Source organism: Crassostrea angulata, chromosome 3, assembly GCF_025612915.1.
Source record: "Crassostrea angulata isolate pt1a10 chromosome 3, ASM2561291v2, whole genome shotgun sequence".
NCBI lineage: Eukaryota > Metazoa > Mollusca > Bivalvia > Ostreida > Ostreidae > Magallana > Magallana angulata.
In genome coordinates this window covers 46351596-46377078 of record NC_069113.1, presented here as the reverse complement: position 1 = coordinate 46377078, position 25483 = coordinate 46351596, and the positions used below count along the sequence as shown (strand labels likewise).

The 25483-nt window shown below is 32.6% G+C and overlaps 2 protein-coding genes across 3 annotated transcripts; one reads left to right on the top strand and one right to left on the bottom strand.

The window, feature by feature from the left end:
• Nucleotides 1–294: 294 nt before the first annotated feature.
• On the bottom strand, nt 295–16005 carry LOC128176755 (zinc finger CCCH domain-containing protein 14-like). Of its 2 annotated transcripts, none has more exons than XM_052843281.1 (18): nt 15920–16005; nt 14215–14257; nt 13387–13501; nt 12785–12825; nt 12289–12558; nt 11124–11195; nt 10756–10976; nt 10420–10571; nt 9676–9803; nt 9006–9233; nt 8691–8800; nt 8221–8486; nt 7844–8040; nt 7278–7398; nt 4798–4937; nt 2668–2795; nt 2149–2270; nt 295–950 (listed from the first exon to the last, which is right to left on the bottom strand). In XM_052843281.1, the coding sequence occupies exons 1-18, from the start codon at nt 15953–15955 to the stop codon at nt 902–904; spliced, it is 2439 nt and encodes an 812-aa protein (XP_052699241.1). In that variant the 5' UTR covers nt 15956–16005; the 3' UTR covers nt 295–901. The 2 variants fall into 2 exon arrangements, with proteins under 2 accessions (XP_052699241.1, XP_052699242.1); XM_052843282.1 differs by having other exon boundaries at nt 9676–9797.
• A 187-nt stretch (nt 16006–16192) lies between these two features.
• On the top strand, nt 16193–24958 carry LOC128176756 (signal recognition particle 14 kDa protein-like). Its single transcript, XM_052843284.1, has 5 exons — nt 16193–16294; nt 16379–16451; nt 19516–19622; nt 23895–23927; nt 24309–24958. Exons 1-5 carry the CDS (start codon nt 16271–16273, stop codon nt 24399–24401), a joined length of 330 nt encoding a protein of 109 aa, XP_052699244.1. The 5' UTR covers nt 16193–16270; the 3' UTR covers nt 24402–24958.
• Nucleotides 24959–25483: the final 525 nt, after the last annotated feature.

The following is a 25483-nucleotide window of genomic DNA, read 5'->3' as shown; positions in this document are numbered from 1 at the left end:
CTAGTGCAACTAAAAACAATAATTCATTCAATTTTGTAAAAAAAAAAATATTTCAAAATGTTCATGAAACTGGCAAGTACTTTGTAAAAATTGATCCCTAGGGCTTGTTTGTCACAATATGTGAGTAACGTTTGGCACCATCTGCATGGTTATGATGCAAGCTATGATACAAGTTAAACAACATAAAATCTTTAAATACCAAAGCTTGATAAATGGCAAAAGATTTAGTTCTCAAATGCTGTATCTAATTATGAAATACATGTATTAATGATAAAAACAATATCAAAAAGCAACATTTGTAATAATCTTTTATTTCTTGTTGGTTTGTATGTTGTCAATATTTTTTGTAAAGAAAATTCAATACAGAAAATTCTAATTAAACAAAACCAAATTACAGAATTCTATAAACACAGTAAAAGTTGCACAGTTGCTGCCCTTAGCATAGTAAACTAAAAAATGTTCTTGTGCATTTCAAATTCAAGATCCCCTCTTTGAACATGATTAAAGTATTAAAACAATACCAATAACAGCATCAAGTCGTTAAAACATGAATCAATATTATACACTAACAGGAAATATCTCAGAGCAGAATAAAATCCAAAATACACACATTAAGTATGAGATTTTCCTAAAACACAAGAAATGGAGAAAAAATCTAAATTAGCTGGAACTTCTTTTTTAAAAGTTTATTACTGTAAATAAATTGTTGGATTTAAGAATCTTCCTAAATACAAACAGGTTTAAGGAAAATAATGAATTTCCCTGTCCTTTTTAAGAAGTTTAAAAGAAAATAATTGTTCCTCCCACTGTGCTGCCATTGCTTTCAGTGTCTGGTACCAGTACAGTATTCTAGAGACAAGAACCAGTATAACATTACAGATATGTAATGGTCATCTCTCCCTCAAGAGCTTGTCAAGGACTCGGCAACTCCTGCATCAAACTGTCTTTGGCTGCAAAAAAAGAGTTAACAGTATATATTTAGTTGATATGGGCTGAAAAGAAATTTATTGAACTGATCTTGCTAAACTTCATCCATTGACATTGCATTGTAGTATTATAATGTTCACAGGAATGAATGTAAGAAAAGAAAGGTATGCTCCTAAAATACTCATACTAAATCTTTGTAATATTTGAAATAATTGATAAAGGGGTTAAGAGCCCTCTATTAAGGTATTCGATGTATAACGACCGCATTTTGTACCTAATAAATGAATGGTCCGATATTCTTTATCATGATATCATTTTGAAGGTGTTTTCAAAATAAAAAACTCCACCGAAGGAATTTTCAAAATGTTGATTATGGTCCTACTATATACACCTTGAATTTTGCATTGAAGTCTATGGGCAACATATGTTTTATCAAGATATTGTAAAAAGTAAATTATGATTTGTAAAACTCTTTTGGTTAATACTTGCATAAACTGTCTCTTTATCAAAATATGAAATAAAATTAATCATTTACCGCAGATATTTTGACGAAATTAAAATTTTCTTTTTTTATCAAGGGGAGATAACTCTTTAAAAAATCTTCGGGTGCAAAATGACCAGCTCCTTATATGTTGTCTGTCATGTGAATATCGTTTATTTTACTCTCATAGTTATCTAGCAATACTTATTTAACTAGTTTAAAATGATTCAAAATTGTTCAATATCCCTTCGTTATACATTGAATACCTTAAAGACAGAAAGATATGAAAGATTGAAAGATATGAAAATGTCACAAAATTATTTCGAAAATACGTGTATTATTATGTACTGCATGTGCAATAAAGTTGATATTGATAATATGTCATATTACATTTTGTATTTGTAAAGGATTTTAGACTAAGAGAAGCCAAGGTTGTGTTACATTGTACTGTATGATTTCCTATTTACGTGTAGTACATATCTGATGAGTGTACTAGCTTGTGTTACATTGTACTGTATGATTTCCTATTTACGTGTAGTACATACCTGATGTGTGTACTAGCTTGTGTTACATTGTACTGTATGATTTCCTATTTACGTGTAGTACATACCTGATGTGTGTACTAGCTTGTGTTACATTGTACTGTATGATTTCCTATTTACGTGTTGTACATACCTGATGTGTGTACTAGCTTGTGTTACATTGTACTGTATGATTTCCTATTTACGTGTTGTACATACCTGATGTGTGTACTAGCTTGCTTGCTGGTAGCTGACCACTTTAACTGGCTTTTGCTTGGCACAGCAGGGTGGTAAAATGTACAGACAGATTTATTCATACACTGCATTCCGAATCTACAGGGCTAAAATACAATAAGATCCAATAAAACATGATAGGCTTACCAGTGCAAATTTCATGTTCACACATCATGTAAAATTTTTACAAACAGAATTAAAAAAGCCTATATATTCTAAACTTAGCATAGTAAATCCTTAGAATAATGTAAAAATAAATAGACTACACATGATTGTAATCTACAAGGCTAAAATACAATAAGACTGAATAAAATGATCTGTTAGGCTTACCAGTGCATGCTAAATTTCATGCTCATACAAACATTTTACAAACACAATTAAAAAGGCCTATATATTGTATACTTATCACAGAAAACCCTTAGAATGAGATAAAAAAAATAACACATGATTGTAGCTGGTAGATTCCAGGTAAACTTTAAATAAAGTCAATATTGAAATATTTACCTTTGGATGATAGAAGGTGCACTGGACATTGCTGCAGTTTGGGAAGAACCTGCAGACCACAGGGGTACTAGTGGGGGCTGCTCTATTAAAGGCAGGGCCATAAGTAGCTGCAACTGGGACTTGGACAACTAAGGAAACAAGACAATTTCCTTTTAGTATCAATGATAATCCATATACAGTCAAACTTTGTTATCTTGAACTAGATGGGACTGTTCAAAAACTTTGAGATATCCAAGTTTTCAAGATATCAAGGGTAAAATACTTAAAATGGTTGGGACTTACAAATCATTTTGACATATCCATTGTATTTGAGATATTGGTGTTTGAGATATCGAAGTTCAACTGTATTTAAATGAAAGCATGTAACTACACAGTTTTGAGGTATTTAAATAACTGCTTATGATCAGTAACCAGGTTTATCATTTTTTAAATCTTTCCTTCTTGTACATGTATTCATATTCCTTATGAAAATAAATGCTAGATATTTCCAAGAGAAATTTTTCTTCTAGAGAAATAATCCCTGTTAAAATTTGTATAATAAAATCTTCATATCACAAAACTAAGCCAAAAATAATTGAAAGTACATGTATTTTTTAATAAATTATAACCAGTTCAAAGAAGATTTTAATGGGACTCTGGAAGTAAATAGCTCTGAGTTTGGTGCATTATATATCATACATGTACAATTTTAAGTGAGTAAACATCATGATAAAAGTTGTCAATATCATTTATGGAAAAAAATTACACTTAAAATCATGGTCTCTAAATCAAAAAATATATTTCTGATATAGTTTGTTTTTTTTTTAATTGAATTACTGGAACCAAGGTAACAAATGTATTCAAAGTGCAAAATGGTCAACAAACTAATTCCAAATAGCGTTTTGTAAAAATATGATTAAAAAACAAAAAGAGGAAGAAAAACAAAAGGCCCATGGGCCACATTCCTCACCTGAACATCAATTCCTTGTATTATTTTATATTAGTTTTTTAAATAATATATTTCTATGTTAAACTTTAAACACCTCTTGGGACCCCTGTATTATGTGGGGGGGGGGGGGGTTGTTGTTACAATTTTAGCAATTAAGAATCTACATCGTTTAAGAATGCCTGCATAGTAATCTCACAAAATGTAGTTCTTGAGTAGTAGATTTTAAAATATTTTCCCTATATATTTTTATGTTAAACTTTGAACCCCTCCTAGGGCCTTAGTGTTGGTCCTGGGGTCTAAATGTTAACAATTTAGAATCTACATTATTTGAGGATGCTTGCATAGTAATATCACAAACTGTAGCATTGTATTTATTAAGAAGAAGATTTTTAAATGTTTTTCCTTGATTTTCCTGTGTCAAATTTTGAACCCCTCTTAGGGCCCCAGTATTGGTCTAGTGGACATAATTTTAACGATTTAGAATCTTCACGATATATACAAGCTTTGGTGTAGATATTGACATTTCTGGAGCAGTGGTTCTTAAAAAGAAGATTTTTTAAGAAATACACCCTATTTTCACTGTTTTGCAATTATCTCCCTTTTAAAAAGGGATCTGCCCTTTATGTTAATAATTTAAAATCCCTTCCCATAAGGATGCTTTGCACCAAGTTTGGTTAAATTTGGCCCATTGTGTGTAGAGAAAGAAGTCAAAAACATGGAAAGTTTACAGACAGACAGATGGATGACCAGACAACCAGACAGACAGACGATGGACAACAGGTGATCAGAAAAGCTCAATTGAATCTTTGGTTCATGTGAGCTAAACAATGAAATTAAAGAATATCTGGTGAGTAATAACCACAAACACTGTCATCTTTAACACTTTGTATATTAGTCTATCACAGAAATCTAATCTCAATGATGTAAAGAATCATTTTTCTTATTTAAACAGATAAACAATGTCTAATTACATAGTCAATAAGGTAGATTCAAGCCGTCCAAGGTGGCAAAATCCATTGGAAGCGGGTGATTTTTTGTAGCTATGTGTAAAACACAACAGTGACTTTGCTGATTGAATTATCTATAGATAGTAATGCTAGTACCTCTCAACACCTCGCAGACGTAAGCAGTGCGATCAGACTGCGTCAATGACATAACCAAGTTTTGGCAGTCTCAACTATTAATACAATTTGTGTACTTACTCTTCTGTATCACTGTGGTGGTGGCGTTTCTTTTACTCGCGTGGGTGAATGGACAATCCTTCCTGGTGCATTGAGCATCAAACTTACAGTTTGGGTGTATGTACAGACACTTCTCTCCAAACTTACACGAGGGAAACATTCTGAAATCAACACAACCATCATCAACTAATTGGCTAACTGCTGTATGTACTGTTCCCTCTCTCCAAACATTCTGAAATCTTAAGTTTGATTCTAAAATCTTAAGTTTGATCATCTACTGTATGATGTCTAATAAATAAAATGCTTCAAACTTTACCATCTTAGATGTGGAGTCAAAACAATAATAAACATATCACATCTGCATCATTGCATTACCAGCTTTTTTTCAGCAGTACATATTTTCAATGTTTATAAAACTAGACATTAATGAGATCGTGACCATCAAAAAGAACCCCGCTTAATAGATATTTGGATGAAAAACAATTCAGACGAAAATGCTTTTACCATTACATTTAAATTTTTTTTCAGTTGGTATAGAAATTATAAAACTGAAGCTGATTGCAAACCTCTTAGCTACAGACATTCTTTTGGTTTAATTTATGTCCAAAACTAGATTTTAAGTAGATCTGTTATCACCTTAACATTTGACATAAATGCATGGTCCAAAATCACTGCTCCCAAGAAGCTCTATGTAGAGTATAGTCAGATAGAGCTTAAAATATATCGGGTATATTTTTTTTAAAAAATGGTCTGATATGACCTTGACCCTTGACCAAGAAATTCATGGGCAAGATTGGACCAAGGTGAGAAATTTTATGAATGGGACAAGGATTTTGCACAATAAATAAATCAGAACTTGATAGTTTATTGTAAGAATTCCTTTTCATTTGTGTAACATAAAAAATTAAATATATTCGTTAGCATAAACATGCTACGTGTGCCATAAATATTTGATGAAAATTTGTTTGAAAATTTAGGCTTTAAAGAAATGAAGTCATCATTTAACGGGAAGTTGATGTTCGATTGGTACAAAGACAGATCCAGATGTATGGCATGCCCAAACAAATAAAAATCAAGCATTTGCAAAATAGTTGCTGAAAAAAATGCAACAGAAATTTTTGTTAGAGACAGACTGACAGACAAATTTTTGTTACAGACAGACTGGCTGACAGAGAAGGGTAAAACAGTATACCCCCTCCTCCTTCGGAGCTGGGGTATAACAAAATCAGACACTTAACAAAAAAATATCTAATGCCCTTACAGTAACATGACAAGGGTGAATAAACTTAAAATGTACAAGAAAAATTGATAGATTTGATGCTGTACATAGACCTGTAGTCAATGGACATGTACATTGCAAACAAACCTGTTTATTGATTTTCAATTGCTTTGAGAAATCCGTGATCTGGTGGAAGAATAATGTAATTATTGGTATTCTGATACTTTGTGACTAGAGTCATGTCATATACAAAAATAGAATTTCTTAGCACCAAGGCGGACAGTTGTTTTCTTTGAGTGACTAATCAAACAAGTCACTTGTCATTACTAGAACCCAATTCAATTTGTTTTCACAACATTTAAAGTAGGAAGGCGACAAATTTTTATCAAGAAATTATTGAAATCTAAATTGTTTTCTGTATTCAAAAGTGAGAAAAACGTGTTTTTGATTTTGAACTCGCGACAGCAAACCCATTTTTTGAGGAACATCTTAGATATGATCCAGTCTTTGGGTGAAAAATTTATTGCTTTGAGAAAATAAATGATCTGAGTAAAATTAATTTATAAATCAAATGATATGAAGCAGCTACAATTTTTTTTTTTTTTTTTTTTTTTCATCAGGTTTTCTGAAATGTTGGAAAGTTAGCCCACTGAACTGGCAATAGTAATACTTCTGCAAAAGTCTGAGCCAGATTTCAATTTCATTTTCAGGGTTGTCACAGCAGTTTATCATGAATTGGGAAAATCTGCAGCTTTTTGCCATTGGGAATGGGTCCGATATTAGGTTCAAATTTGAGGGGAGTGACCGCCCTGATTTTATTTAACATAATAAGTAGTGTAGAATTGTTCGGTGGTGTACATGTCTTCATAATTTACTAGTCCCTGTTATTCAATCAATTTGGACTATTCATGAGTAATATGAATTAAAATGCATCAAGTATTTGTACGTGGATCCCTTGGCAGATTGAAGCTTACAATCAGAATGGAACTGAATTTCTTTGCAATCTGTGAATATCACAAGACTTATCCGACAACAGAAATGATTAATTTCTTTAAAAAGTAGACAAGTGGACCTGCCATTACACATATTACATATGCATAGACATTTACTGATGATATGTCTTTATTACAGTAGTTATGAATTATTAAATCATTTGCAAGACTTAAGTCTCCCCCCCCCCCCCCCCCAATTCACATACTTTATCCTAAGGGTTCTGCCAACATCTCTCACTCCCTCTTTTTCCTCCCTCTCTTTTTCTCTCTCTCTCTTTCTGTAGCCTTACTTGCAGGGAACTGTAGGATGATGATAGAGACAAGAATTGCCATTAACACATGCTGGCCAGAAACGACATCTCTCTGTTGACTTGGCTACTTTTGAAGGCAAAATATCTTCCTCTTCTTCATCTGTTAATAAACCCAATTCAAAAACCTGTTACCTGTAATAATCTCAGTTTTCAATTTCTAGTTAAGAGTTTAAAATATATAAACTGCAAAACTGATTCAGATTAAATACAATACATATACCGTAATGTCATTCAGAGGGGTTGAAAGAAATTAGAATACATGTACTGTGGAATCATTTGAATTTGTGGTGCCTCAATTTTCGTGATATTGGTGGGTAGCCCTCCTCCACAAATTTACACTCTCAACGAAAGCAAACTTAGAAAGAACTATCTTTGTTATTGAAACTGAAAACCAACGCATCCACGAAATAAACATCCTCAAGAATAAGCAAAAAAAAAAATCCACGAAAATTGACCCCTGTGAATTAAAATGGTTCCACAGTAAATAATGATCCAGCTTTAGAATACATTCTGTGTATGGACATACTCTAACAATAAATGCTTACCATCAGTATCCTTTAGACTGAATGTAACAGGTTTAATTTCTGGAGCTGCAGGGACAATCGTTTTCTTTGGGATCTCACTAGCCTCCAACTCCCCACCCCCTGACTCTTTGTCAGCTTCAAATTCATCGGGGTTCACGCCATCCAGAGTGACAATAAACTTGGTATCCACTGGTGATACAAAGGCAGTAGGTTTCTGTCTGTTTAACAAAAATTCAGGGTCATTATGGGACAGTTCTGACTCAGAGAGAGAGAGAGAGAGAGAGAGAGAGAGAGAATGATTTCATTTTCACTTTGACTAATTGCATTATTGTTTCCTTTAAAACATGAAAAAGAATGCAAGGTCTGATCACATGCTGGTTACTCTTTACAAGACTGACTTTGTAGTTTGGGCGAAGGTCCTCTTCCTGTTGGCCTGCTGACTCTGCTGCCTCAGTAACAGGGCCCTCTGAGCCTCATCATCATCTTCATCTATCTCTTCCTCCTCCCCCACCTCTGGGGAACCTCCTGGCTCCTCCCCATTCTGTGACCCCCCTGTGTTGTTAGGGTACATTTCTGCCTCAGACTCCTGTTGTAATAGACGGTGCACCTCCGGGTCAATGTCAGGACTCAGGGATGGTTGCTCTTCGTCCGAATTCACTGGGAGCTAAAGATAGACAAAGGATCATAATTAGTTAGGTATGACATTTACATTGTGCTCAACAGTTTGGAAGATCTATGATACTTATCATGCTGGTACAATCTGTTACTGCTAACTCCTCTACATGATTTTTGAACTTTTGAAAACTCACCAAACTGACAGCAAAATCGTTTCAAAGTGTACGAGGGACATCTTCGACAAAAGACAAACCTGAGGACTAGTATCCGAGCCATCTTGGACACTGTCTCCCTCCTCTACCTTTTCTTGGATCTGGATATACCGACTATCCACCACTGGAATCACACGGGCAACTTCTTGTCCTGGTCACATAAAAAATACCTCATAAGATGTTCTCCCATTCTTTAATATTTTTCTTTCAAGAAAGTAGAACAAATCTAGCTTTTAAATCATTTGTGAACATAAACAATTGTCATAACTGGTAATTACAAAGTACATGCAGTAAAAAAGATAAAACTATTAACTGGTAGTAAATTTCTTAAAACAACAGACAGGTCCTTGTCTCACCTTCCTTTTTGATGACCTTAATTGCTTTTTCCCTGTGTTCCAGTCTTTGGACCTTGGGTTTATTTTCTATGGTGTAAGTCATTTTCTTCATCAGCTCTGACTTTCTGGAGCCTGAGACTAGCCCTCTCCCAGACATCCCCACAGATTTACTGGAATATTCTCCTTTTGATTCATTTCTTCCATGTAATGTGACAGTAACAGGTTTCTTTAACCGTGTTCTTGCATCTTCTAAACCAGAAAATATCAAAATACTACATGTATTAGTAATTTTAATGTAAATATAAGAGATTTACACATATACTGTGGAATTCTTTAAATTCGAGGAGGCCAATTTTCGTGGATTGTGATTTTTTTGCTTATTCATGGGGATGCAATTTCGTGGATGTGCCAGTTTTCAGTTTCAGTAACAAAGATAACTCGTTCTAAATTTGTTTTCGTTGAGGATGTAAATTCGTGGGGAAGGGCTACCCACAAATACTACGAAAATTGAGCCACCACGAATTCTAATGATTCTACAGTAATCAAGTCATAACAACATTTCTCACAATACTTGTCAAGTCGCTATGATACAAAATTACTGAGAATTATTTTAAAAGCCAAAAAAATATATAAAACATAAACAAAACTATTCATAAGATACATGTACTTTTTACATTAAAACTTCCTTTACCTTTCACGCTGTACATTTTTTCCTCTTTGAGCACAGTGTCCATGGCAGAGGACACAGATTTCTCAGCTTCTGCTGTGGCTTTGAGTATCAAGTTTTTGTTTGCCTGTTTTGTGATTGGCACACTGGACCTGTTGGGAAAACAATAAGATACATGTATGCATTCATACAATCAAACAATCTTCCTTTCATAACTTCTAAAAATGGGTAACAGCATACTGGTACACAAGTAACAAACAGCATTTATGAGGTCAGTTCAATCATCAAACTCTCCTACTAAACATGTATTATCTGAACAATTCTTACCAGAAAATGAAACTAAATAACCAAGTAAACATTTGAATCCAGAAACAAAATATAAATGCATATACATAAGCGATATTCATCATGAAATACATATATAGATTTGGACCATTTTAAATTTTAAATGAACCCTTATTGATACATGTATCTACGAGATATCAGGAATTCTTTCTAGGTGGTGAGGACACCTAAAGCATTTTAAGGCTGACTACTTATTGATATCTACTGGATATCTGCCTTACTTTCTGGGCTGGGAGAACACCTATATATTGATATCTACTTGGTATCTGGCTTACTTTCTGGGTCGGGTGGACACTTCAAGCATTTTAAGGATGAAACTTTATTGAAATTTACTAGGTATCTGGCTTACTTTCTGAACTGGGAGGACACCTAGAGCATTTTGAGGCTGAATATTTATTGATATCTTCTAGATATCTAGCTTACTTTCTTGGTCTGGAGGAGACCTGAACAACACTGGCCACACTGCCCACAGCCGGGTTATAGGGGTCATACTCCTCATCCTCATCCTCCAACTCAAACTTCCTCTTCACTGATGCCACGACAGACAATGGCTGCCTTCTTTTTGGCGAAGTCACCTACATTTATCAAAACAAATAAAAATTGTATATGATGATACATGTATCGGTCATCACAGGAGAAACTAGGCTTGCAAACTTTGAATGTCAACCTATCTTTCACACGGCTGTAAATTATTTGAGTTAAGTATGATCAATTTTAATGTTCACAATATATATAAAAATAAGAAAAAGAAAAGCTTACAGATCTCTTGGATGCAGAGGAGGAAGAAGAAAGGGGTCTCTGAACCATTCTCTGGGGGAAGGATTCCTTTCTCTGAGGGAGGGATTCCTTGGAGGACCTCCCTCGGTCCGAATCTGATGAGATTGGGAGACCGAGACGAGAATGTATGGAGGCTGGTTTCACAGAAGACTTGGCTTTACTCTGAGAGCTATTCTGACTAGACTTCACCTGAGATGATGCACCTGAAAGGGTCATAAACAGGGCTTTATTTGTACATCAATTATTTACAATGTCTCTATATAATATCAAAATATTTAAATTCTAGCAAAAAAGACATTAATTTGCAAAATTGAACATGATTTAACAGACCATGACTGAGTAAGCCATACCTCTCTCGGTCTGCTTGGCTTTTGCTGCCTTGGAGGACTCTGATTCCTCCTTAAACTCAGCAGCAAACTCATCTGATCAAGAAAAAAATATTTATCACTTGTTTGTATGAGGAGGGTTCTAGAATTTTAAATTCAAGACACAAGAAAAAAAATATTACAAGAGCCTATTCTTTTCTCAAGGGACCTTTATGTAAATCAAAGTACTGAAGTACTGAAAGCCGGGCTCTTTTGGTGTGTCTTTATGCATATTGTGTAGTAAAGACTGAAAATCTCTCTCTCTCTCTCTCTCTCTCTCTCTCTCTCTCTCTCTCTCTCTCTCTCTCTCATGCTTTTAATGTCGGCAAAGCATCAGAGAGCGACCAAATTTTGTAAGCGGCTATAAGCAAAAAATATGTCTGTCTAGTAGAAGTTAAAAAGTTTAACAGTTACTGCCTTGAATTTTTCAAGAAGCATTATATATTCAATCCCTGTTTCTTCATCGCGCAGCAAAGTAGTTCATGGAAATCCATGCGCATTGTATGTGTCCAAAATGCATAGTAATGTTTTAAAAACACGTTATTAATAAGAAAACTAAAAAAGATAGACAATTCATTCGAAATTTTAAAAAAAAAACAAAATCCCAACACTTTTGACAAAACGTGGCTCTTTGTGTAACTATTTGGTATAGCGGAAGCTTTAACTTGACGCTGTTTGGTTTTTTGTTTATTTGTGCTATTTATAGTAACATTGGCGATTTGCCTGCCTATAGCCAGGACTCTGCTTTCAGCAGAGCCCGGCTAAAAATTCATAAATTTTGACAGTCTCTTTTTTTTTTCCCCAAACTCTTACATGTACTTAAAATTCTAACCTTTTTTACATCGCGACCAAAAATTTATGTTTACATGTACATGTAAATGAATATTCATATTTACAAATCAATTTGAATTTTGATATTTGTGAAATTATTTTTGTTTAATACATATGGAGCCATTCTATCCACAATCATTTTCCATTCCTATTTGCAGTTCTTTAAATTCTCATTTTTTCAAGCCCCCCTTCTAATTCTAACATTGCCTCATTGACCACAAATTTACAAGTCCTAAAAAGTGTTATTTTATGTTATTTTACAAAATCCATGAAAAATGGTGTCAAATATTATTTGAATATTTGATCTTCCTACACTCACCCTCCTCTCTGTTGGTCAGTAGATCCTCTATCTCTGGGTCCACTTCCAGTCCAGACTTGCCTTTCTTGCCATCTTTGTTTCCACTCTTGGAATCTTTGACCTTCTCCTTACCATCTTTGCTTTTCTCCTTGTGTCTCTCCTTATCTTTCTTTTCTGTTGAATGGTGCCTCTTCACTTGCTTTTCTTTCCTATCACTAACTGATGGAACCTCTTTTGCAGGGTCACTGACTTTTGTTTCAACTTTTTCCAATTCTTTTGTTTTCTGTTGATCTGCAACAGTTTGGTACAGAAAAAAATATGAAACATGAATGAAATAACAAAGAAGTAGGAAAAGTTTTAATTATCATCATGAGTCACTTATAAAATGAATGCTATTGTATGATTCAAAATGTAAACACACAGCCCTTAAAAAGAAAATTTGTTTTAACAAATCCAAAAAAAATTTAAAAATAGATATCACTGGCATTGTGATATGCATCAAGTTAATTTGAATTACCTGTCCCAAGATTCTGCAGCTTTTTCAACAAGCTGTGTAACCTGAAAATCAATATTGAGTAAATATGAATAGAAATTATACATGCAATATATTCACAACTCTATCAAAAGTATGTAATGATCTTCCAAGAGTAACTGTATCAAAAATACTTTAGTGTGATAGCTTTCAGGTCATCAGAGGAAAATCATAATCCTGGTGGTAACGCCACACAGACTCATGTTAACTCAAATTCAAATTACAATCTAGAACAATAAGACACTTACTCCTTCATACACTTCAAAATTGAAACCCAAAAATTTGTCTGAAGAATTTCACAGTATCAATTGAGATGAAAATGTATTGACAACCAGGTAATGGAGTAAGGAACACATGACCAAAAATAGTGTAAGGCACACATGACCAAAAATATTATTAGAACATGCCTATAACGAAGTGCCATGGATGGGCAATTTTACTTTGTAATACACATAGTAGTCATGAGGAATGAAAATTACTTCCCTGTTAGTGTCAAATCATTATAAGCGTTTTCGCTATAACCATGTAGTCTTTAATGTCAGGTTTTTGTTAAATATTTCATGCAATTTTCTGCAACAATGTCTTACCATGATGTAAATTTTTCTGTGTTGTGGCTTAGGAACAAATTAAGGTCATTGTTCATCTGTTTTTCTGACTTTTTATTTGCAATCATGACCATAATATAGTCTGGAAGTTCATCATCTAGAAAAGATTTCAAATTATCAAGGAACCATTTACAAATGTAAAAAACAATCAGTATCTATGAAAGAAAACTAAGATGAGTTCTGCGTGTCCTAGAAAAATACTATATACAGGGTTTTTTCACCCCCCTTTAATTTTTGCCCTTTCACAATTGCAAACGTTTTCGCCCCATCTTGAATTCGCCCAGATGCAGTTGTGTTAACAGAGATATTATTTGTAATGTAGTGTTCGCCCAGTCTTAAACTGGCCCTCTGACAACGAGGGCGAAAGGGGCGAAAGGGGCGAAAATGAAACAGGGGCAAATATTACCCTGTATACAGTATCAATTATCAGAGAGTACAGGATTTCATAATTTTTTTTTCAATTAAATGCTGAAGTTATTCATAGATATGATGTAAGTATGATGTTCATTGATTAATTTTCTTCCAATGAAATTTGTATTAAATTTTCCCTTTTACATGAATAGAACGAGTCAGTGGAATAAAAGCTTTAAGGAAAAGAGTGTGTTCTCCTTTTTCTTCTTTGACTCTTTAAAAGATTAACCAACAGTGTAAAAAAAAAATGAAAGAATTAAGAGGTTTTAACGAATGTGGTATAATATAGTGAGTATCAAAATGGTATAAAGATCTTATATCATTGAATAATTATATATTAATAAAGGGACAATTAGTTAGTTGAGAAAACTATTGGGAAAATTTGAAAAACAAACTTACCAACATATGCATTTAATTCTATCAATTTTGCCTTTATTGCCGACTGAAAAAAAAACAACAAAAGAGTTTAAAAATTATGCATAACTTCAATTGATTTTTTTATATCATAGCTAAGCATTAATATCGAAATCCTTATAGACCCCTTCACAATAACTGCAGTATCTCTCTCTTGCATGGCAAATTGAAATAATTTGCCAAAGTTTTAGAAGGTAGATAATTAAATGACGTAAATGAAACAATTGACGCTACATTTCATTTTACCAAACAATGTCATTTTGAATGCAAAAAAAGCCATACTATAGTAACCATGATGGAGTCTTTTAGTATTTACTGAATGTCTAAAGACGATCATCTTCACTAGCAAGTTCGATTCATTCTCATCTCATCAGGTGATGAGGTTAATGAATCTGACACTTGGCTAGCAAAGATGAAAAAGGACAAGTCCAATCAAAAAGAAAATTGAACAAAAATAGTTCGAAAATTTTTTGTCAAATAAAATTATTTGGACCAATCTCAGGACATTCGTTGTTAAAGAGAGATTGAAAAATCATTTTTTAATTAACTGAAATTAAGTAAAAAGTGATAGATACTGTACTGGTGTGCGTCAAGTCCCCAAGTACCTAGATAGAATATTCAATCGATAAAATGACAGATGTCCTATGGATCCGGATTAACAATAGAATTCGTCCCAGATACTCTCTTCGTTGCAAATAAAAAAAAATATATAGCGCTGTATCTTGCCTAAATTTTCATATGATTGGTCTCAAATACCTACAATGCTGCTCTTTTATAATCCCATTTTACAACATTAACTGTTTTGGCAACGAAATCACTGCCACTTTTAACATCATGTTTGAAAATTCGCTGTTTACGGTCGACATGTTAACGTATGAAAATTCGTATTTTCCGTTCGCCATGTTAACGATAAAATCCAAGATATTCTGAGTGCGATTTCCAACAAAATGGCAGGAAAATTCAAACGGGTATATTAACAAAATGCATTGGAACGACCCATTAAATGGATATTTTGTGGAATTAACTACATATGCATGTTGAAAAAGGTTTGTAATGTATAAAAATATGTTTTTCCCCTGCAGATTATTTTCAACAGACTTAAAATCGCCGCGAAGCAGATCCGCTTCACAGCTGCTACATTGCAAGTATATGGCACGAATTCTTACTGTGACCTGAGCGTAGCCTGGTCACTGTAAGATTATTCTTTCTACCATGTACCATTTCTTGCCAGTGCATTGTTACATCATTTTTCGCAAATAGTTTTATGCGATGATAAAAAAACACAACAATGCACTGGCGAGAAATGGAACTCTGTGAGAATGGTTGGATGCCAGTAATTTTGAAGAGGCTATAAATGATGAAATTCGCATTAGCAAATTAAAAACTTCAATGAAATACATTTTAAGACAGTAACACAAAGTGGAAGTTTTAATTTGACTGAGCGCCGATTTTACAAAGTGTCGAAATGACCAAGTAAACAAGTGCTAGACCGATTGCCTTTAATCGTGCTCATGCCAGTGCTATGGAAGTTTCTTCAACACAACCTAACGTTACAACTGTATGATCAGATGAAAAAGCGGCTTCTCTTGTAATTCTATACCTATTATCAGGTTGTTTCTAATAGATAAATAAATGTTCATCAAACTGCAATTTACTTGCAGCTGCATATTTAGTAGATAGTGAAAAATACCCGAATTTTGTGGCTGATGTCTTTTCCGTGGTCCATTTTTTCGGCTTTTCGATAAACGATATCTTAACGTGAAACAGAACATCGATCCCGATTCAGTAATATTTGTGTGAGCCTTTCAACAAAACAAAAAAGTAACATCGAATACTATAGATTTTATTTCAACATGAAATACACTAAGCTTACAAAATACTTTCATGGCGTTCAAAATTTTCATTGCTACAGATCCATAAACCACATACACAGTACATGTTTTTTTGACATCGGGTTCAAAATCTTTTATTTGGTAGACGTTTTATACCTCCAATTTCTGAAGAACAACTCTCCACGAGAACAGAAATCTGCCTGAAGAAGATGGTTCTGTTAGAAAATGACACGGTGTGTAAACTTTAATTTTGATATTTCATTAAATTTTGTATGTACCACTTCTTCTACATTTCATAGGATGAATTATTTTTGTAGTTTTTGACCGAACTAACGAAGATGTTCCAAAAAGGAAAATCCTCCGGTTCTTTATCATTGACAATGAAAAGATGTAAGTATGTATTACTCATAGCAAACATTGTTCTCGTCGGCTTTCAGCCTGCATTTTTTACTAACATTAAATTCAGTTTCTGTTTCTCTGAAACATTTTCATTAGAACATTGTTTATAACATTCCCTTTTGTACAAACATATGTTTAACACATTTTAAATAGTACAATGTATTGTAATCATGTTCATGTTCATAATCATAGCAGTGTTTGTATTATTTAAGGTGGTAAATCTAACCATATTGCTGATAATAAACATGAAACTGCAACTTCTTTTTTTAATTGATCAGCATTTGCAATCCACATTTGACAGTAACATGTATAGCATTTACTATTTAGATATTATAGCATATTAATTTGAAAAAGAATAAATTGTTTGTGGGTGTGTACAAAAGCTTGTTGGCAAGATTGAAAGAAAACATTATGGAATTGTCAATCTTTGTTTTTAAGTTACATTTGATTTTCATTCAAGACATGGTTCATCATGTCCATTGTATTATGGAGTAATGACAACTCAGATTTTGTGTGAGAGTAATTTAAAATAAATGAACAAGTAAACTTGACTTGATTTATTGAAATTATTTAAGACAAGTTGTATTATAAAACAATACTATGTACATCATGACAAATTTAAAAAAGCACAGCTTAACAGTGTTGTCAAGATTTTCAGCATTGTAACCAAGAAAAAGGTCATGAATGATATTGCAATAAGCCCAAGGCTTCATATTAACATATGAACTTTGTCAATTTGTTTGTCTTGATAACCAGGGGCAAAAGAAATAGACTTTTACAAATATGTCCTCATTGTTTTAGTAAGATAAGGAAGTATGAAAATCTTGACACAAATTAGTTGTGCTATGTACTATACATTATAAGTTTTAGTGTTTCTGTGTGATATTTAGTGCAGTGGTTATTGAGATTTTGTATTCAGTAATTAAAGTATAACTTTTAACATAAATTGCAAAACATTTTAGGCCAGCATTTTTTTATTTTTAGGTTTACAAACCCGCCGCTCGATTTTCTGAGCTTTTACAAAAAATAATAAAATTACAAAAAAGATCTTTTTTTTCTCCCAGACAGCAAATTTTTCCTAGTAGGAAAAGTGTATCGTCATTGTTATCACAGAGGCATAAAATCTGCTCTTTTTGTGTCATGATAGCCTAAAAATTTCGTACGCATCTTTTTCTCGTGCTACATTCTTCAGAGAAGCTTCTACAAACACTCTGCTGTAAGTTTCATACTTTGAAGTTTTACCGACATTGTTGACCAGTGGCTAGACGAGATAGTCACACCTCACTGAACATGGCTTCGATAGTTACCTGTGCAGCTGTTTTCAAGTACATCACTGTAAAATGAGTCCCTTTCTTTTTGTGTTGAATTGGCATATGTATTCCTTGGCCTTTTTAAAAATTTATTTTACAGAGAGAGAGAGAGAGAGAGAGAGAGAGAGAGATGTATTAGAGATATTATAAATTTCTGCAGTAACTATTCTCATGAACACATTTTAAAGTGACCTGCCTAGTGAATTAAAAAAAATCATATTATTGTTTGTGCGTTTTCCGTTATTTTCAATTAAAATTTACCATTACATATTAATTAATTGCATAGTTGTACTTTGTACATGGAAATTCAACAGGATAAAATACATGCACAGTTGCACACATATAGTTGCAGTGATTTTATAGAGTCTGTTCACATTCACAATGTTATGTTTGAGTTTTCTTACATATACATGTAAACACCCAAACCAATTTTGTAAATAAAATGTGAGAGATCAATGAAGTTGGAATATTTTTTAACTGCAGAAAACATGAAAGTTATAAATATTTTGTGTATTAATAATTATATACTAGTATCATACAGGAGAAAACATTATGACTTTATGTACATAAAATTTAGGTGTTTTTTTAAAATGAAATGTTGACATGTCCGACAATAGTCTGACTAGTAACTTTGAATCTTGGGCTAGTAACTTTGTGGCCAAATTTTGTAATTGCACACCCCTGACATTGCTATATGTACATATAATATCAAAGCTGTATGTCTAATATTCTATTGTACTATTTCAGTGATATGTTACACAGATGACATACTTTTCACATGCTACACTTGATGCAGTTACACACCAATATCATGAAGTTGTAATTCATTATATTATTAGAATAAAGATGATGTCATAAAAGGTTTTTTTTCTCCTACAGAACTTTACAATTTTGTGGTTCGTAAACCAAAAAATTGTAGGTCAAAAGATATTTTTTTTTTTATTTCCTCCTCCTACGAAACTTTATCATTTTGTTGTTTGTAAACCTAAAAATAAAAAAATGCTGGCCTTAGCATCAATTATTTTCAGGAATTTTTATTTTCATTGACATTGTAACATGTGTTAACTTCTATGACTTTTATTTATATTCGTGTATTTCTTCCAGACTTCAATATATGCAAGTTTCATAATGATATGGTTTAAGTTATGTATTCAAACTAACAGACCCCCATTTTTTTTTTACAATAAAAAAACAACAACCTGTAACAGTCATCTGCAAATGTAAAATAAAAATACTTGATCTTTCATATTTTAAGGTATATTTTAATGAAAAAGTTATATGACATTGAAAAGTTGTCTTGTCTTGCTGAAAACTGGTGGTCTTGTCACATCTAGGTACTATTAAAAAAACGAAAGACGTTAGATGTTAATTATAAGAGGGGTATGCAAATGTTAACCAATGGTGATGTTTAGTTGTAATGATTCTTTTTAAATCTATTACCCTGATAGAAAGATTTACTATTGTAAAACTGTTCCTTCAAAGTTAAAGAGGCACACTCATACTCCATTGATGATTTCATAAAATACATGTTTAGTTATCAACACTAAAATGGATTTAAATCATCTGCAGGAAAATTACCTTGGGGGAAAAAAAATCCGAAGAAATTAATCAAAATTACCTTTTTTGGCCAACAGTATTTTTTTTGTATATTAATGATAATACATGTACAAAACTATACTTTGAATTCACCCCTTTTCTTGGTATTTTTTTCCAGGCTACAATATATACTTTTTTTCAATTTTTAGATGATGGAAGGACAAAGCCAGAACCTAGAAAAGGCAATCTTCCTGAGCCCCAAGAATATAAGTGTTTGATAAGGGCTAACTTGGGAAATAAGAAAATCAGTACAGTGGTAAGTTTTTAATGATAGAATAAGTTACTGTATACAGGGAAATATTCACCCCCATTTTATTTTTCACCCCTTTCACCCCCTGTTGTCAGTGGGAGAATTTAAGACTGTGTGAATTCACTGTTTCAACTAATTGTCTTTAAACGCAACTTTGTCTGGGCAAATTCAAGACAGGGCAAAACCGTTTTCAAGTGAAGTGCAAAAAGAACATGAGGCGAATATAACCCAGTTTACAGTACTGTTAACCAACTTTTGCTGGCAAACACTTTACTTTGCAATATTTACCAGTTGTAAACGGTTGTGTACTAGCTGGCAGTCAAGACAATATAATTGCCATTTTAACTTGTACAGAAAACAGTAATGGAGTGGTTCGCAGTGAAAACATATCTCTTGCAAACTTGTGAAATTTTCCCAAACGTGAATTAAAGTTGGTTAACAGTGTGTGATACTCTGGTTGCAACTTTCTTGAACTAATTTCATTAATAGACCTTGAGCCAGCTGCAGTATTACTTTTAGCATGTCAAAAATTATTGAAATTAAGAATCATTAGGTAACTTTGGTCCCCTTGTAGGTTTATTTTGACTTACTATTTAAGATCAACCAAATTTCAGTTTAAATAAGCCCAAGATGGGCATGGTTCAAGATTTACCTGGAAATGACTTCTAGTACATTCGGATTGTTCTGTACTCTATATCATGTGTAAGTGGGATTGATCATTGTTAATACTGAATGAGAGTAGGATATAATTTCCAATTGGTCATCATTCTGAATTTCTCAATTCCCACTTGGCCAACGTTTTGATTTTCACACCTCAGAAAGTATATAAAGGCTCTTCTTGTAACAAGCACCGGTACCAGGACTAATTGCTGACCATATCAAATTTATTATCTTTAATACAGTATATTTACATTTCCCGGTGTCTTTGCCTGTGATAACACTACGTATCGATTTTGTTCTATATAACCCATAATACAAATGACGCCAAATTGAGGCGCCAGCGGGGTTTGCTTATTTATATTTATATATTTAACCATACGATGCCTTAAAATTATATAAATATAAGTAATAAGGAATCATTCTTTGTATATTATGAGGTGATAATTTCGGTTGGGGCGTGATCAAATCTATCATAAAGCCCTTCGGGCTTTATTGGATTTGATTACGCCCCGACCGAAATTATCACCTCATAATACTCAAAGAATGATTCCTTATTCCTTATATAAGTAAATAAACTCACTATTACCGGTACCATTTCATTAATTTGATATCATAAACTATGTATTTTTCAGTAAAACTCAGTTCAAACACAGATATAGCAAAATCATAATTACAGCTAAGTTTTGCAAAATTTCAACAATTCCTTGGAAAAATTTATGGGAATATATCAAACTTGGAAATGAGAAATTTATTGATATAATGAATTGATTTTGGTCCCAATGAGGTGAAAAATTACAGTTCTTTTATTGTGGTTATTATAGATTGAAAAGTTAACTATGATTGAATTTCATTTGCAAATGTTTATTTAAAAATGAAAAAATGCACATTAATCCTTCAAATTAGAATCAGATAATTTTTCATTTAAAGGTTTTAAAAGTATATTTTTTATTTAATGGTTTTGAATCAATGAGCACAACTAGGGAAGAAAACATGTTTATTGCAAATTTTCTATGCATATATCATAATGGAATTGATTTAAGGATAAAAATGGATTATGGATATAGTTTGACATGTTTTCCTTTGTATCTGAAAGAAGTGCTTTTAGGTTGTGATGAATATAATGTCATTGTAGATGACGGTCAAATACCTGTGTTAACACATCTATACATTGAATACAATTCTCCTCTCAAAATGTATTATAAAAAATATCACATACATCTACATATAGATTTGAGATCTTTATCAATACATACGTGTTTGTTGCTGTAGATAATCAAATACATATATTGTCATAGATCATAAAAGAAATGCCAATATAATCAGTTGATGTAGTATAGAATTTTTCCACACCAGAGAGAGAGAGACAGCTACTGTGGAATCACTGAAATTTGTGGGGGCCAATTTTTGGGGATTGCTGAAATTTAATAGGATTGTGGGAATTAATGTAAAATCTTATACACTGTACCTACATTAGGAAATGTGACTTTATAGCCCTTATTTATTAATTTGTGGAGGATGTTAAATCATGGTTTAGAGGTGCCCACGAATTCCACAAAAATTGAGCCACCAAGAAATCTAATGATTCCACAGTATTGAAACACACCAATTTTACACTTATTCTTCAGAGGAATGAATTAATTTACTGTCATTTGTTTTGTTTGCAATTTTAAGCAATAAACTAAGTACCATTAAAATTAAAGTAACCAATAAAATATATAAGGCAGTTGAAATTGACCACTTTGTTTTTTCAAAAATGAAAATGCTTTTATTCAATATTAATAAATTACAAATTGATAATTGAGTACAGTTTTAAACTGATTGCCCATCACTACTTGAACAGTTTAATCATTCTTTTAAGAGAACTGTAAATTATACAGAAATTGAAAACTGAGTACATATTCCTCCAACTACAGTAAAACTTGTATAGTACGAACACGGATATAGCATATTTTCGGATACAGCGAAGTTTTTTGGAATCCCCGGTAAAATTCTTAACAAATCTTTGCAAAATTTAACGGTTATAACAAATTCGGATATAACAAATTTACGGATATAGCGAACTGATTTTGAGTCCCGTAGAGGTGAATAATAACGAAATTTAACACTTTCATAACGAATTTCTTCACAGTTTAAAGAAGTTTGCGCTACCAATTAATATCATAATTTGAATGAATTTATTTTCATATAATTTTTTCAATTTACAATCCGATTATTAAAGGTATCAAAGTAATTAATTTTTATTTTAAGCCTCAATTAGCAAAAATCATAGTCTGGTGAAAGAAAACATGTATATGGTAAATTCACTATATATATTATTACGAATCCGTTATATGGATATAACGAATTACGGATATAACGAAGTATTAGCAGTTATTTTTAGAGATTAAAATTGATTTCAGTGCGATATATATTGTGTTAAAACATTTGTTTAATCTTTTTATCCTCCCCCCCTTATCCCCCCTCTACAATTTTTATTTTTGATGATTTATGAAAAAAATACCATCTGTTGAAGTTATCCTTTTTTTGCATAACATTGCATAAAGGGTACCCCTATCGTACAGATAACTCCTCTTAAGTTTTCAAGCTGTTGTTTTGGAGATCAGTTTTACATATATAAGAGATGTGCATATTACTTGAATTTTTGGTTTTTTTTCTTGACTATAGTGAAGCCACTGCTCTGATTTCAATCAGACAGAGTGTTGTGTTATGAGTAAGTGTTTCCATTGATCCCTGTCATGATTCACGTTTCCAAAATGAGCAGCGATCTTTTGCACCTTTGTGCGACTTATTATTGATAATAAGATTTGGTATCATATATACAAGCATACATGTATGGATTCCATTTACATGTAGGAGTAACCTGTCTAATTTGTTTTCTATACATGCACGAGTCGTGATAAGATTACATGATGATAAGTCAAAAACTAAAACACCTCTAAGATGAAGAGTTCTGATTTTGAAATTGTTATAAAAATAATTTATTCTCTTTCATGCCTTTTAAATGATAAATCGGACTGCAGGGGGTAAATTGCGGTAAATTGGTTATGTTATTTGAAAGACTATAGGCACTAGGCAGATTAACTGAAAATTTTCAAGAACTGAACAAAAAACTTATTCACATTTTATTCTCTTATTAAGTCATAAAACATATCAGGATCTGATTTTTCTGACATGTACTGTAAGCTTTCTAGTATAGTCATTCATAAAGATTCAAATTCAGATTTCAACACAACATGATATTGCGACATTACAATATGTCAGATATTCCCTTCAACTTACGGGTATTAAAACAAAACAAATTTATATACAAAATCTGATGTTCTTAAATAATGGCTATATATGTCTAAAGATCTGACCATAGATGTCATGATTACTACATGTTCTGTGTAATGCCATTCATTCTCTATCAGTGAAAATTAACCATTGTTAATTAACAATTGTAATTATGACCAATCAGATATATTGTCTTTGGTTATACAGCGTGGTATAGGAGAAATGTACGTACTGTGAAATTACAATAAACTTCCCGACCAACCCTCATGTTGTCTATATGCCTGTTTGCAACTGCAGAAGATTTTGAAAGATGTATAAATAAATTGATCTGTCTTTATTTTTCAGATTAATCAGAAAGATGTCAACAAATTTCAAATGGTAAGAAAGTGCAATGACCTATTACTCATATCAGTTTTTTCACTTAGACCTAGCTCATCTGAAACTATTAATGTTGCATCCAATTACAGAGAAAGTTTACACGTTTCCTTGAAGACTGATTTCTGAATTTATAATAATTTAAAGATAATGCTTTCCATTTTGTTTCTTATTATGACAAACATGAATAGAGTTTTTTACAAGTTATTTATCAGGATAAATATTCATGAATGAAGTAAGGATAGTAGCAAACCATTTTAAAAACTAGAAAAATTGGGATCCTAGACCACTCTCTTACCATGCTCAATCATAATTTTCAAGTTCTTGAAATGTGCAGTATTTTAGTATATGTATTGTTGAACTGGATATTTTTTTATTTCACAGGCCTATGCAAATGTTCTAAAAGGCAATATGGATGGTTTGAAGAAAAAAGACAAACGGTCAGCCACTAAATCCAAGTCGAAGGCAACGCAATAATGGTATAAAGCTCATAGCATCATCAGAAAAAGCGAGCCATTTCGTGTGTTCATTTTTCACTGCAGAACTTTTCCCTATCACTTTTTTTTTTCACCCAATGAAGTGAAAGAATTTCATTTATCATGAACTAATTGGGACTAAAAAAAAAAGAAGAAAACTAAGAAAATTAAACAGGATAAGCAGGCTGTATTGAGGACTATAGTTTGTACATTGTAAATAATGACATTTGCACCAGAAGTTGTTTTATATTTGTTGTCTGTCTTTGAGACATTTACCCAGTACACAATGGTTGTTGGCCGTTTAATGTTTGTATTAATGAATTAATTGTCTGGTATTTCTATTACAGAAGTTAACATTGCATCAGTAGACACCGCTTTTTTGTTATTTAATTATTAACAGATTTAATTTGGCCAATTTCAATCAGTTATAATACCGGTATGAGTTGTGTACACTGTACAATAATAATAATAACATGTCTTTATGATTAGATTGTAAATTTGTTATGTGAGAATCTGAATGTGTTTTATTTATAATAAAAATAATGAAATAGAAATAAAGTTTTATTTTTCCAGTGTAATAAATGGTGTGTACTGGGAGTACTGATACACACATGTACAATGTACTGTATATTAATTTGTGATACTCGGGTTGCTCAACATGTTAAAAAGTTTTAATGCTAAATTTTATTCATACAAATATCACCCTTTTTATCTCATTGAGACGAAGTCAGAGGAGCTTATGCTAAACCCATGGTGTCTGTTTCGGCATTCAGACCTGGCTAAACTTTTTGGAGCAGCTAAGTCCTGTAAATAAGATTTTTTGCATGGATGGTTCATCTTAACCAACTCATGGACTTAAAAGACTTGGATGCTGAATCTGTGTCATGATTTTCAGATGCTGGAGGAGGTTAAGGTGTTCGGAGCAGGTGCCCTTTGATGACTATATCTACCTTACTACTGTTCTAACCTCCAATTTTCATGGATAATGCATTTCTTGATCTATACTCAAATGACAATCTTGAATGCTGAATCTGGACCTTAGGATTAGGATGCTGGTGGGCCATGACTTTAAGCTAAGATCAT